The sequence below is a fragment of the Olea europaea genome, chromosome 20 (genome assembly GCF_002742605.1).
Source record: "Olea europaea var. sylvestris chromosome 20, O_europaea_v1, whole genome shotgun sequence".
Classification (NCBI taxonomy): domain Eukaryota; kingdom Viridiplantae; phylum Streptophyta; class Magnoliopsida; order Lamiales; family Oleaceae; genus Olea; species Olea europaea.
Genome location: NC_036256.1, coordinates 19,757,670 through 19,773,845, shown reverse-complemented (window position 1 = coordinate 19,773,845; position 16,176 = coordinate 19,757,670). Strand labels below are relative to the sequence as shown.

The 16,176-nt window shown below is 35.2% G+C and overlaps 1 protein-coding gene across 1 annotated transcript; it reads right to left on the bottom strand.

Moving 5' to 3' along the window:
* Positions 1 to 9,156: 9,156 nt before the first annotated feature.
* LOC111369177 (extensin-2-like) lies at positions 9,157 to 10,008 on the bottom strand. Its single transcript, XM_022990653.1, has one exon. It carries the CDS (start codon positions 10,006 to 10,008, stop codon positions 9,157 to 9,159), a length of 852 nt encoding a protein of 283 aa, XP_022846421.1.
* Between the last annotated feature and the right edge of the window lie 6,168 nt (positions 10,009 to 16,176).

The window sequence follows — 16,176 nt, the reverse complement described above, 5'->3', positions numbered from 1 at the left end:
GTAGCATGCCCTGGAGCCCATCTAATTGCCTCGGACCGTAGCAATCCCATGTTCAGTTGGAAATTTCATGCACAAGTAGTGGATGGACATGACGGTCCAAAGATCTTTCAAAGCGGGTCTGCCCAATACTCCATGATAGGCCGATCTGTGATCTACCACCAAAAATTCCATGAAGTATTGGGCCACTAGGGGTGCCGAACCCATCTCGACGGGCAGAGTGATCCGCCCTCGTAGGATGATGTTGTCCCCAGTGAATCCGAATAGTGGGTCGGTCATGGGGATCAACCCATGTTCAATTTGCATTTTGTCAAAGGTGGAGCCGAACAATATGTTCACCGAACTTCCATTATTGATGAGCATGCATTTCAGTCCGTTTCTAGCCAATACGACTCTTACAACCAAAACATCACAATGGGGGTGGTGAACCCCCTTTGCGTCTTCCTGGAAGAAGGTGATTGGGGCCATCCTATCGGCTGCTTACGACTCGTTGACAATGTAAGTGATCATTAGCGGGTCCCTTGTTTCCCTTGTATAATTCCTTTGGACATTCCTGGTATTGCCATCAATGTGGGGTCCCCAATGATGGTATCGATTTTCTTGATGACCTGGCTCCTAGAAAATAGGGCTTGGTTTCTCTATCTAGATTGACCTCGGTCTCTTGATTCTCTTCTCCGAGGTGATTGCTCTCTGTGCCCTCTCCCTGCCTTGCTCGGGGAGGCAGATCTACGAGGATATTCGTTCCTGCTGGAAGGGTGTGGGTTGCTTCGATCAGGGCGTCGATTGGTGTCTCGACACTCACTAGTGTCATGCTCATACAGTTGATGGAAAGTGCAAAACCTTACTCCTTCCAAAGGCCTGTTTGATCGCTTCTTCTTCTTTTTTTTGCTATCGATTCTTCCAGATGGCCCTGCTTTGCCAGGAGCATTTTCATATGCCAATACCGGGACTGCATTTAGTGTGGCAGAAGCCAGTGCCTGTCCGGAGGTGGAAACTATTGTGTGACCTGCTTGAGTCCATTATTGAGTAACAATTTTCACTCTCATCATTTTCACCAGTTCGTCATAGGTGGAGGGATTCTTGCTACGCACGTCCCTCCAAAACAAAGTGTTCATGTTGAGCCTGCCTTTCAAGGCTGAAAGGGCTTCTCTGTCAGTGACCTGTTCAGAGTAGGTGATTGTGTTTGTAAACCTAGCGAGATAGCTTTTTAGTGTCTCCCCAGGGGCCTACCTCAAGCGTTGCACTAGTGCCTCTCCTTCTCTGTGTGAGAGGTATTGGTTCAAGAATGCTTTCTTCAAATCTGGCCAACTTCTAATGCTTAGGAGAGAGAGCCTGCTGTACCACACTTCGACGGCTCCGCCTAGTGTTAAATGGAAAGCTCTGCATTTCAAGGAGGGCGAGGCTCCCCTTAGGCTCATCTGTGTCATATACTTGGTGAGGTGCTTCTCCGGGTCCCCCTTTTCTTCATACTTAGGGATCTTAGGAGGCATGAAATTAGCTGACATTGGGAAGCTTCGGATCTCCCTTGAGAAATGGAGGTTATCATCATCATCATCATCAATCTCATAAGATCGACAAGACCCATCATCATCTTGAATGTTCTGGGGAGGTGGAGGTGCCCCTCTTCAACTCCCCCAATCAACTAGGTTCCTCATGTTCTTGTTTCTGATCTGGCCGAACTGATCTTCTCACTGGGCGGACCCTATTGCTAGGATCCTCCCCTATCCGATCAAGGACGCTTACGGATCTTTGTTCTTCATATTCTTGAGGGAAGTTATCCCCCAAGTGGGGTTCTAATAGTTGGCTCCCTTGCACATAAGATGTGGCATCGACGCCCATTTCTCTTTCGAGGGAGCGTTCTCTGTGCTGACTGGTGTGGCCTCGGGAACAAGATACTGGGGCTTCCTGTACTGGATAAGATCCTTGGGGCATTTGAGAGCTCGGGTGACCTCGGGCTTCGATGAGGAGTTCATGTATTGCCATATTCTGAGCTGCGATGTCTCTCATACCTGTCGCTATTTGAGCCATACCTTCAGTGAGCATGGTCATTTTTGCGCCTCGGCGACACCGGTGATGGGGTCTCTGGTGAGTGACATTGTTATGGAGCACCTCTTCTTCAGAGGCTGCTCTCATGGGGTTGTCGTCTTCATGGCTATAGCTCATCCTATCTCCTTTTTCAAGGGTGGTGAGAACTTGGATTGTAACTCGACTTTGTTCTTTTTCAAAAACGTGCCCTTTTCAGGGTTAGTCGCTAGTTTTCCAGTAACTTCTCCGGTGGAGATTACAGAACTTTCAATGGGAAGTGTTTCCCACAAACAACCCCAATTTGTTGACCTCGAAAATTGGACCTTCCGCGTGGCCAATTGATAGCTACTCCACGTATTCCTCCCTGCACACAATCGACGCACAGTCAGACGCACATGGTCGGGACCAGCGGGGGTGGTGGAGGCCGTATACACTCCAACGGTCAAGTCAGGTTCAGGTGGTTGGAACAATACCTAGAGGTTGTGTCAAAACACTAAGGGGGAGGAGAAAATATATAAACTTGCTATGGAGTGCTATGTAGTAAGAGTTTCATTACCTTTGTCTCTTTCCAAACCTTGGGTATATGTAGGTGGGATGAACCGTTGGATGTGGGACACGTGTACACATCTGACGGTATGAGGTGTCCGCTCATAGGCGTCAATCAGCCGGTCTGTAGAGTGGGCGGACAGCTTATTTCTCCCGAGTTGAGTTGACATAAAGTTGATAAGTCACATCAACTAGCCTCATGGAGACTCAAATCAATTTAAACCTTAGGTGCAGAGAGGATCTTGGCAAAAATCTCTTTCTGAAATTGGCAGCGAATCTTCTGACAGAGGTCCACTTCGCTTCAGTCTCAGGGACGAGAGCGCTTCGGTCAATTCAGCAGGATAGCCTATGTCTCGCAGCATTGGTGAGATCACTTCGGATGGGTGTCTATCAGGTCGGATTGTGTGGTGGTGGGCATTCCGAGGCGGTTCAGATAGGGGTGTAACAATAGTTGTTCCATATTAGCAGCCTGGAAGAAATCTAAATACGAAATTCATCTTTTGTTTGAAAAAATGCAATACAAACAAATCCTTTGAAGAGGTACAAATTACAAAGATCTTCATTAAGACCATATTTATTCATAAAATACACTTGGTAAAATAAAATTTAAAAAAATGCATAATTATCAAATTTTTTGTTGAATTTAAAATTAATTATTCTTGTTGGCACAAGTCAACTGTAGAATTAGTAGTTTTGTAGAGGTGGAGGTAAACTATAGTAATATTTTGGCAGAGATGGTGGTCACTTATGATTGTATGGTGGATGCTCCTGCTGCTTTGGTGGAGGTGGGGATTTATAGATGTAAGGAGGCAGTGGAGATGGAGATGGAGGAGGTGGCAACTTGTAAATGTTGGAAAAAATAATTAGTTGCAGTAATGTTCAGAACTATAAAATGCAAAAATATAAAACTTATCGTCCGATTGAGTCTCGTGACAGCACGATGTCCTAAAGTGAAATTGCCCGTCGATAATTGCTACGACCTCCGTGGACAATCATTCCCAGGATACAACGATCGTAAACCACTTGTGTAGCAATCACGAATGATTTTTTCAGAACTCTCAATTGTACTCCAGAATATATGTAAAAACCCGAGTATAAGAAATTCAGATTATGAGAATGAAGGATTGATACAAGAGGATTTTTCTATTTTCTTTTTTGTGTGTATTTTTCCCAAAACGAGATATGGATTTATACATGCAGGATAGAAGTAACAGTCTCCACCATGATCAGAGATTAATTCAGAATTTGAATGATTGAGTAGTGGGTATTTTAATGACTGTTAGTGGGTTGTTACAAAAATAAACGGTCAAAAAATACTGGCTAGTTTTACCCATTAAATCAAGATATTTTAATATCTGCGTGGGGAGTGATTTGAACCCCTGACGTCCCACACAGATGCCACATTTCTCACAACTTTGGCACTTTATTTAATTTGATTATTTCTTTCACATTTTATATTTATACTATAAATATATAACAATCCCCCACATGAAAGAAATAAGATAAATGAAAATATTACTCTGGAGTACGATAGAAATCATGCAAGCTTAGGTGTCTATCGACTTGAACCTTGGCTTTGTTTATTCTATCGAGCTTACTAACTGTAGAGTGAACTATGTCTTGAACTCTACAATTATAGTTGCAAACTGAGACAATAGAACACACACATAATTTCTAGAATAGTCATTGAGTTCTCGCGGTTGTGTTCATTTCGGCAGTGAACTTTCCTGGTTTCTTTGAGTGCTCTAGAGAATTAGCCTCAATTCTCATAGGAAGCGACCCCACTTCCACTCTCAAATAGGTGCTATTATCAAGGGTGCACTGTATATAAACGCCCCACTGAATATCAGCTATAGTAAGCATTAAGAGCATTAGCTCATCCTCTAATCAATACAGTTGGTAATATGCATCATAGAGGGGGGTTTGGAATAAATCCAATGTAGTACCCCCACAAACCACTCCAATAACTTTGTTGTCCCATTGAACCTTGACCATGGGATCTCCAATTGCAAGGTTAGGTTTCCATTATAGGTGATCTAATAAATAATAGGCTTTAGCCCCATCCCCCTCGATGTTTGTTGAATTAGCTCTCTAGCCAATCCTTTGGTTAATGGGTTTGCAATATAATCACTTGACTTCACATAGTCAATAGCTATAATCCCATCCTTAAGCAGCTGACGCACAATATTGTGCCTCCTACGAATATGTCTAGACTTTCCATTGTAGGATGAATTTTGAGTTCTTGAGATAGTTGCTTGATTGTCACAATGTATTGAAATAGTTAGAAATGGTTTAGACCACAAAGAAACATCCATAAGAAAATTCCTTAACCATTCAGCCTCCTTACCTGCCTTATCTAAAGCTATGAACTCAGATTCTATAGTAGATCTAGCAATGCAGGTTTGCTTAGTGGATTTCCAGGAGACAACACTGCCTGCTAATGTAAATACATATCCACTTGTAGATTTACTTTCATTGGTATCGGAAATTCAATTAGCATCACAATATCCCTCAAGTATAGCAGGGAATTTGGTGTAATGTATTCCCCAGTCTAGAGTGTATCTCAAATATCTCAAGACTCGAATGAGAGCATCCCAATGTTCATTGTTAAGATTACTAGTATACCTGCTAAGTCTACCGACAGCATATGCTATATCAAATCTTGTATAGTTCATGAGATACATGAGACTGTCGATTACTTTAGCATACTCTAAAGCGGAAACACTAGGACCTGAATGTTTTCTCAAATGACAGCTTGCATCATAAGGTGTTTTAGCAGGAATACAGTTGTATTGATTAAACTTCTTAAGCACATTTTCTACATAATGTGATTGGATCAAAATAATTCCTTCATAATGTTTTACTATTTTGATTCCTAGAATAACATCAGCAACACCCAAATCTTTCATTTCAAAGTGCTTGTTCAGAAACTGTTTAGTTTTATTAACCACATTTAAACTAGTTCCCATAATCAGCATATCATCAACATATAAGCAAATTATCACACCACAATTATTTTCAAATTTGCTATATATGCATTTATCTGCTTCATTTATCACATGACCACTTGATGTTAAAACTGTATCAAAATTTTCATGTCATTGCTTAGGAGCTTGTTTAAGGTTATAAAGGAATTTTTTAAGTCTACAAACTTTATCCTCAAGACCTTCTACAACAAATCCTTCAAGCTGATCCATATAGATCTCCTCTTTTAAGTCTCCATTTAAAAATGCAATCTTAACATCCATTTGATGTATAATAAGATCATACAGTGAGACAATTGCAATTAACATCCTAATAGAGGTAATCCTAGTAACGGGTGAATAAGTATTAAAGAAGTCAACTCCTTCTATTTGTTTATAGCCTTTAGCTACAAGTCTTGCTTTATACTTATCAATTGAGCCATCAGGTTTAAATTTTTTCTTAAACATCCATCTACACCCAATTGTCTTACATCCTTGAGGTAAGTCCACTAACTCCCAAGTATTATTAGACACAATTGAATCATATTCACTATTTATAGCTTCCTTTCAAAATATAGAATTTGGTGAAAACATAGCTTCACCAAAAGTACTAGGATCATCCTCTATTAAGTAGGTTATAAAGTCAGGACCGAAAGAAGTAGTGGTCCTAGGTCTTTTGCTTCTCCTAATTTCAGCTTCTTTTAATTCAGATGTCTCCTCTCTAACACTAGGAGGAATACTAAAAAAATTGCTTGATCCTTCAGACTTTTCTTTAAACGAAAATCTATTTTCAAAAAATTTAGCATCTCTAGTTTCAAATATTGTGTTCTTTTCAATCAAATTATTTTTAGAGTCAATGACTAAAAATCTGTAGGCATTACTATGAAAAGCATAGCCTATAGAAACACAATCAACAGTTTTCGGACCAAGTTTAGTTCTTTTAGGTGCTGGAATAGAAGTTTTCGCTAAACACCCCCACACTTTAAGATATTTATATGAAAGTATTCTGCCCTTCCACATTTCATAAGGACACCTATTATTTTTCTTACTAGAAATTCTGTTAAGAATATAACATGCAATAAGAAGTGCTTCCCCCCACATGTTAAAAGGTAATTCAGAAGAGCTTAGCATTGAGATGACCATATCCTTAAGGGTTCGATTTTTCTTTTCAGCTACACCATTAAATTGGGAAGAATAAGGTAGAGTAGTCTCATGAATAATACCATTCTCAACACAAAATTTATCAAAATCTCCTGTATATTCTCCTCCTCTATTAGATCTTAAAACTTTACTTCAGTTTTATAGGAAATAAATTTTGAATAGCTTTCATCCTTGCTCTTAAGTAGATAAATATAACAATATCGAAAACAATCATCAATGAAAGTTAAGAAATATTTATTCCTACCACGAGTAACATATCCTTTTAAGTTACATAAATCAGAAAGTATCAAACTTAAGATCGAAGTAGTCCTATCAACACGAGGAAATGATTTTTTAGAATACTTAGATTCAACCCACGTTTCACATTTTGAATTTGAACAATTATCGATTTTGGGAATGTTTCTCAAATTCATTAATTTTTTAATAGAAGTTTTATTGACATGTCTAAGTCTAGCATGCCACAAATCATAAGAATCCAACAAGTAAATGGAAGAGTTAGATGCTTTATTGTTAATCATAGAGACATTGAGTTTAAACAGACTCTCATTTGCATACCCTTTCCCAACAAAGGAACCACCCTTAGACAGTACAACTTGACCACTTTCAAATACAATCTTAAAACCCTTTTTGACTAAGATAGATTCAGACACTAGATTTTTCCTAATATCAGGTACATAAAGGGCATCCTTCAAATTAAGGATATTTCCAGAAGTAAATCTAAGCGTCACAGTTCCTTTCCTCCCGATTTTGGAGGAGGAAGCATTCCCCATGAACAGACATTCTCCATCACTAGCGAGAGTGAATGAAGAAAATGCACCTCTCGTACAGCAAATATGCTTGGTAGCTCCAGAGTCTACCCACCAGTCTGTCATGTTGCTTACTAGATTCACTTCTGTCACCATAGCAGAGATATTCCCATCCTCTATCACATGTGCCTGATGCTTCACAACTTTTCCTTTCCTATTTCTGCAATCCTTTGCAAGGTAACCTGGTTTACCACAAACAAAACAATCACCAATAATTTTATTTTTAAACTAGGGCTTAGACCGATTATTCTTTCTTACAAATTGTTTTCCCTTATTTCTGCCTTTAAAATTCTAAACCCTTGTAAAATTTCGAATTGGATTCTTAATCCTAGAACTTCCTTCAATAATATTAGCCTTGGTATCAAAGTCTGGCTTTTCTTTACGTTCTGCCATTCTATTGTCCTCCTCGATTCTAATCCTAATAATCAGATCCTCTAATGACATTTCTTTTCTCTTATGCTTCAAACTATTTTTATACTCTTTCTAAGAAGGTGGCAATTTTTAATTATAGCTGACACTTGAAAGCCCTCACAGATTTTATATACTTCAGCAAAAATTTCGTGAATTATAATCTGCAATTCTTTAACTTGACTGACCACAGTTCTAACATCATTCATTTTAAAATCTAAAAACTTTCCCACAACAAATTTCTTGGTTCCAGCATCTTCTGTAGCATATTTCTTTTCTAATAAATTCCATAACTCTTTTACAGATTTAAACGAGTAGTAAACATCATATAGATCTAAAGTCAAACAATTCAGAATATAATTCCTGCACATATAATCCTTATGTTCCCAATTAGCTAAATCCTCTGTTTCCTTATCAGTAGGATTATCAGCAATTGCAAAACTGGGTTTATCTGATTCAATAGCATCAACGACTTTAAGTGTTGTCAAATAAAATCGCAGTTTCATTTGCCATCTCTTAAAATTCTTTCCATCAAACAACTCAGGCTTTTTAGAATACTTAGGAACAGATATATCTACGGCAGACATGGCAACTAATTATAAAGATAATTTCACTTTAGATTGTTGGAAAAAATAATTAGTTGCAGTAATGTTCAGAACTATAAAATGTAGAAATATAAAATTTATCGTCCGATCGAGTCTCGTGACAGCACGATATCCTAAAGTGAAATTGTCCGTTAATAATTGCTGCGACCTCCGTGGACAATCACTCCCAGGATACAACGATCGTAAACCACTTGTGCAGCAATCACGAATGATTTTTCCAGAACTCTCAATTGTACTCTAGAATATATGTAAAAACCCGAGTATAAGAAATTCAGAATATGAGAATGAAGGATTGATACAAGAGGATTTTTCTATATTCTTTTTTGTGTGTATTTTTCCCAAAACAAGATATGGATTTATACATGCAGGATGGAAGTAACAGTCTCCACCATGATCAGAGATTAATTCAGAATTTTAATAACTGAGTAGTGGGAATTTTAATGATTGTTAGTGGGTTGTTACAAAAACAAACAGTCAGAAAATACTAGCTAGTTTTACCCATTAAATCAAGACATTTTAATATCTACGTGGGGAGTGACTCGAACCCCTGACGTCCCATACAGATACCACGTTTCCCACCACTTTGGCACTTTATCTAATTTAATTATTTCTTTCACATTTTATATTTATACCATAAATATATAACTAATAAATGTAGCGTGGTGGTGGTGATGGAGATGGTGGAGGTGGGAATTTATAGATGTAAGGAGGCGATGGTGATAGAGACGGAGGAGGTGGCGACTTATAAACATACGGAGGTGGTGGTGATGGAGATGGTGGAGGCGGCGACTTGTAAACATAGGGAGGTGGGGGCGATGGAGACGGAGGAGGTGGGGACTTGTAAACATGGGGAGGTGGTGGTAATGGAGACGGAGGAGGTGGTGACTTGTAAACATATGGAGGTGGTGGTGGTGGTGATGGAGATGGTGGAGGCGACGACTTATAAACATAGGGAGGTGGGGGCGATGGAGACAGAGGATGTGGGGACTTGTAAACATACGGAGACGGTGGTGATGGAGGTGGAGGAGGTGGCAACTTGTAAACATACGGAGGTGGTGGCGATGGAGATGGTGGAGGCGGGGACTTGTAAACATAGGGAGGTGGTGGAGAGGGGGATGGAGGAGGTGGGGATTTGTAAATAGATGGTGGCGGCGGTGATGGAGATGGAGGAGGTGGGGATTTGTAAATAGATGGTGGCGGCGGTGATGGAGACGGAGGAGGTGGGGACTTGTAAACATAGGTTGGTGTTGGTGATGGAGACAGAGGTGGTGGCGACTTGTACACATAGGGAGGTGGTGGTGATGGAGATGAAGGAGGTGGCGACTTGTACACATAAGGAGGTGGTGGTGATGGAGATGGTGGTGGTGGAGATGGAGGAGGTGGGGATTTATATAAATAAGGTAGTGGGGGCGACTTGTGAATATATGGTGGTGGCGGGGATGCATGTATATAAGGTTTATCTGCAACTACGCTGGTGGCTATCAAGCAAAACACCATTGCCTAGGCAAGGGAGCACCCTTGGCGCAACCTCCCTCGAGATTTCATTTTCTGTAGCACTCTCAGGAGCAGAAAACTTGTGAGAAAGTAATGATATTTGTATCTTGGATTATTTTTGGAGACATAACAACCCTTTATATAGTGCTTTCATCCAATCATTTCAGACAGTGATACAATTTTTTAATGTAACAAACAGCCTGGCTAACTCATATTTAACTTACATAAGTCTACTACATTTACCCACTAGGATCTTAATGTTTATTACCAGTAGCCACGAAACAAGTCAAATACACTAGTTGATAATATGCTATCAGGCTAGAATTTTAAATTATAAGCAATCTTAATTAAAAACCGCATTGCCCGAAAATGGATATGAAGTATCTTCTTTACTACATAATTAATCTAAAATTGCAATTAATGGTGTGAGATTGAGATTAGTTAAGATTAGTTAATTAATCTTTAACTGAGTGTCATGTGGACCGTGGAAATGATGGAATTTCCTTAAATTAGTTAATGACATCCGGGCAAGTTACTTATGAAGATATACTTATTTTCTTCTCAAGTTTCCAAATGCTCCATTTGGTTCTCTGTCAATGAGTAACCACCTTGTCCTTTGCGGTCGACCAAGTGTTTTGAATATATTTCATTTCTCTGAGATCTCTATGAAGTTCTGCTCGAATTCTTGGAACCCAAGAGGAGGAAGTTGGTTAGTGTAAATAGATAGACTGGTCAAAGGTCAGAGTTTAATCCCATCCATTACAGAAAAAATATGTATATATTCGAAATTTGACTTTTGACGTTTAGGCTCGTGAAGTCATTAAAATATATAATTGTGTCATTAGAAAAAAATGATAAACAATATAATAAGAATGTGGTTGAAATGAGTAAGGATTATATTAATTTGTCTTATTTTCCATATTCACAATTGTATAAAGCCATAGAGTTGGCCTTGTAAATACACGACTTGCAAATGAATCTATACAAAGAAATCGTTGTGATGCAATACGAAGGAGATATATAAGTAGTATTTGTGAGTATCATAAAATATATAACAATAAGTGATTAGAACTCTTTAAGTTTTTGTAAATTAAATACTTGCCCAACAAGGGCTAATAGGGGAGAAACTTAAGACTCGATTAAGTGAATATCTAAAAATGTTGGAGATTTATAATTCATTGGTTCATGATCGAATGCTGAAGAGTAAATACGATGCTGAGAAACGCTGGGTAAATATTTTATTCATTAATTTGAAATAAAGCCGTAGTCCTAACATTTTTCATTAATGAAAAACCCTACAACGGTAAACCGTAAGTTGAACGTGGCTTTGCAATAATATTTTGGAATGTTTTATACTGTTAAATTTGTTAAGTAAAAATAGTTCAAAAGAAGTTTGTGATTAAGATAAAATAAATAAATAAATAACAGGTGATTGAAAACATGAGCAATACATCATTGAATGTAGTAATAAATGATTGCCAAATCCTTAATTTACTACTGCAACTTCTTCGCCTAGTTGTTTGTAGTTATAAAGAATGTTGATACATGACATTTAATATGGTTCTCGTGCTCAATATAAATTTTACTAAAACACCCAAAAAAAGGTTTTTGGGTCACTCTGATCCGAGCAAATTCTGTTAGTATATTTTATGTGGGCTAACATAATCTTAGTTAAGTTACTCAATATGTTGCTCATTACCGTAATCGTCATACGTGACATACATGTGACGGCTTGTATCAAATCACTAACCGCTATATATATGTCATATAGAATGACTGCGATAATAAGCGACTACAAATGTCATTATTTATAATTCAAGTAAGTTATGGACAACTATTACCGAATAATATACATATAATATATTACACAGTGTCATAATGGGATTGACTTGAGTTATTATTGAGGAAGCTCCTGTGTTTCACTGACTTGAGTTATTCATTGATGAGGCTCGTGGGTTTTCCTTGTTCTAAAAAATGATTGGTCAAATTCTATTGAGTTTGACTCATAGTGATCATTTATCAAATAATGGCTCTAGTGATTAAATGATTGAATAATCAGAAGTAATTTATTTACGATAGTTAGTTGACATTCATAAAAAATATATAGCATAACAGACTTTTTTTTTTGTCCTTAGTCGCCCAAAATAAAAGATTGACCCTAATTTTAATAAGAACGAGAACTCAATTCCGCATATAATTTTCTCTCCCACTTTGAATCTCGGAGTAAGAATTGAAAATGAGATATTCATTATTATTATTTTTACTCTTAAAATTTTAATTAAATTTAATTTTTTTTTTATTATTGGGTTCGAAATCTACTAAAATGTGAGGGGTGATGGTGTAATTTGTAAAGAGCTTGACATTTATACTCATGGGTTCAAATATTATTAAATTATATTAAATGCTTTTAATTTATGGAATCCTTATAAATAATTATTGGAAAAATCTATATTTTAATGGAATGTAATAAAATCTAAGTTAAGGAGCATTACTTTTCATGGAATTTATTAAAATTTGAGGAGGATACTTAAGATTTTTATAAATTTTTAAAATTCATTAAATTGAGTGAGAACAACCCTATTTATTTTTTCCTTTTTAATAATAAAGTAGTTCTAAGCCATTAAAGTTAGCTACTCTAAAACTTCAATAAATGAATGTTCGATAAATTTATAATATAGCTTAAATAATAAAATTCACTAGTCTTGATTCAGGCCAATATACTAAACTAATAACCTCGTTAAATGTATAAAATAATAGTTTAATTTAAGATTCTTTAGTTACTAACAACATATGATCTAATAACTATTTAAATACATAAAAGTTCATGATACATGTATTAAGGAATTTTTTGCTTGACAATATTTTATCTTTCTCAATTCAACTCTTTTCTCAAGATTTGTATATAAAGTAGTTTTTTTTTTTTTTTTTTTATATTTTTTTTTTTTCCAAAAATCAAACTCCACTTCATCCCTAATGTTTGCAATGCAAATGCACATATGACAAAGGGTATTGTCCAGTTCCAAGAATGTTTGTATGTTATCCACCCTCCACGGTTCTAGAGTCGACTACAGCACATAATGTCTAGCTCTAATGCCAACTAATATAGAGTATTGTCACCACTTTGTCTAAAAGGTATAACTTATGAAACTATAATACAATCACTACTAAAAAAAAACTTTTAATCTACGAAAAATTACTAACGGATGCAATCCGTTGGTGATTAAAAACGAATTATCCGTTGATAAAAGTAATTCACTTTTAGCTACGATAATTAACAATGGATTTTCCGTTGGTAAAGATGATATCTCTTTACCAACCGATATTCCGTGCCTAATGTAATCGTTTAACATTTGGATCTTCCTCCAATGGATATTCCGTAAGCGATGTACTGAATATTACCATCCATAGCGATGTACTGAATATTACCAATGGATGTAATTAAAAACGGATTATTCGTTGGTAAAAGTAATTCACTTTTAGCTACAATAATCAGCAATGGATTTTTCGTTGGTAAAGATGATATTTCTTTATCAACGGATATTTCGTGCCTAATACAATCGTTTAACATTTTGATTTTTTACTTACGGATATTCCGTTGGTAATTAGAAATGGATTATCCATTAGTAAAAATGATATCTCTTTACCAACAGATATTCCGTGTTTAATATAACCATTTAACATTTTGATCTTTCAGCATCGGATATTCCGTTGGTAGTGAGAAACGGATTATCCGTTGATAAAAATAATTCACTTATCCCACATCGGAAGTTTACAACAATATCTTTGTAGTTGCCCTTTATAAATTTGTGGTCCAATAATGAGTTAAACAATATTTTGGCCTTTCAATTCAGTTGGCTAAAAATAAAAATAAAAATAAAAATATTATAATTATTAAATAATAATAATAATAATAATAATAATAAATAAATAAATAAATAAATGACTTTTTTACCATACGGTTATTTACAACATTGATTTTTACCAATTGTAATGGTTGACATTTATTAACGAAAATTCCGTTGGTAAAAGATTCACACTTTACCAATGAAAAATTCGTTGGTAAAATGCTTACTCTTTACCTACGGCATGATCCGTTAGTAACTATTAGCTACCCTCAAATTACCAACGGATTTGTGGTTGCAAATATTCCCTTGGTGAAAATTATTAACAACGGATATTGAGGCTTTATGAATGGAAAATTCATGCCTGAAACTCTGTTTTTTAGTAGTAAATAGATCCTATATCACTTAGAATTAAGTTCAAGAATTCTTCACGAGATCAGTCCATCGGGCCCTCCCATTTCAAGCATGCTCATTTATTATCAAAATTTGCATTTTCTAGAAAATAATTATATGATGTTATGATTACTTTGAAATGCCTTTTTTGAAAGAAAAAACAATTGATAAAATACAATATTGTATGGAACGTGATCATCATGTGTATGTACATTTTAACCTTGAGATTCTATATTTTTTACTTGTACACTTTTAACCACGTCAATTGGTTTTTTTTTTTTTTTTTTTTTTTTTTTTTTTTTTTTTTTTTTTTTTTGTTGTACACATGTTTTGGTTAAAATTAATGAGCAAATTGATAATTTCAGATACACCTCCATCTTTCAAAATTTCATGGACTTCGACTTTAAGCATAAATTTCCCATTTTGCTCTTCTATCTTCTGTAATACTTATATATACGATTGTATTGTTTTCTTAATTTTAATTTAGACAAAAATAAATTATTTAAATTTAAATTTTTATTTTTTTACCTTTTTGTATAGAGTTATTTATTCTTAATAATATTTTGTGATTATTAATTTCTCATTTAAAAAATGGTCAAAGTAAAATTGGTTAAGATATTTACTAAAAATGATGAACTAGAAAGAATCTAAGCTTTAAAACTTTGATGCCAACATTTTTTGCATTTTTAATATTATGATAATATTACTTTAATTTTTCTAAACTTAGTGCAGTATAAATTTAAAGAGTATCGACAATAATAAATTAGAATAAACGTTACAAAATCAAACAACAAAAAATATCTAATGAATTTTCAACTAGCTTTATTAAATTATTCCAAAAAAAAAAAAAAAAAAAAAAAAATTTAAATATATTTATTTAAAAAAAAAAAAAAAAAAAATATATATATATATATATATATATCATAAATTTCTAATAATTCTTTTGGATCTTTACATTTTGATAACATTGAAATAAACCTTTATTTTTCAGTCAGAAAATCTGCTTGATCATCTTGTTCTTTCTTTGAGAATTTTGGGACACCCAAATTTCTTTGTTCTTGAATTCATGATTGCATTGCTTTTGGACAACAATTTGTTTCTTTGAATTTAGACCACCATTTGACTTTGATTTTTCTAGTAATCTTTTGAGTGAAATATTCATCATTTTGATTCTACAGTAGAAAAAATCCTAGCAAAACATCCAGGAAACTTTCATATTGAAGGCAAATTAGAACAAAACATTTTCTTGAGACTTTAAAAATGTTTTAGCCTCTCTCTTGAAGTATTCATATCTTTGAAGAGTAAGATTGAGTAAAATTTTGTCTTCAAATCCATGATACAAAAATCATGTTTGAAGGATTCGCTTTATCTTTTGAATCGTCTTTGTAAAGCTGTCATTTTTTAAAATTTGATATAAAGTCAGGTTTCTGGCAAATTCAAATTATAGAAGAAGACAGATACAAGACTGCCTTCAATGTTCCTTTTGGACAATATGAATGAAATGTTATGTCATTTGGTCTAAAAAATGCTCTTTCTGAATTTCAAAAAATTATGAATGATATTTTCAATCCTTTTTCAAATTTCATTATTGTTTACATTAATGATGTTCTTATATTTTCTGAGAATATAGAACAACATTTTAAACATATTCATACATTCATTCATGTTACTAAGAAAAATGGTTTAGTAGTTTCTGCTAAGAAGATTGTTTTATTTCAAATAAAAATACGTTTTCTTGGTCATTATATTCATAATGGCACTTTAACCCCAATTCAAAGAAGTCTTGATTTCATTGATAAATTTCCTGATGAAATTATTGATAAAACAAGTTTGCGACACTTTTTAGGTTATGTCAATTATGTGGCCGATTTTGTCAAAAGTATACGTCAAATCTGTGCCCCATTATTCAAAAGACTACAAAACAACCCTGACCCAT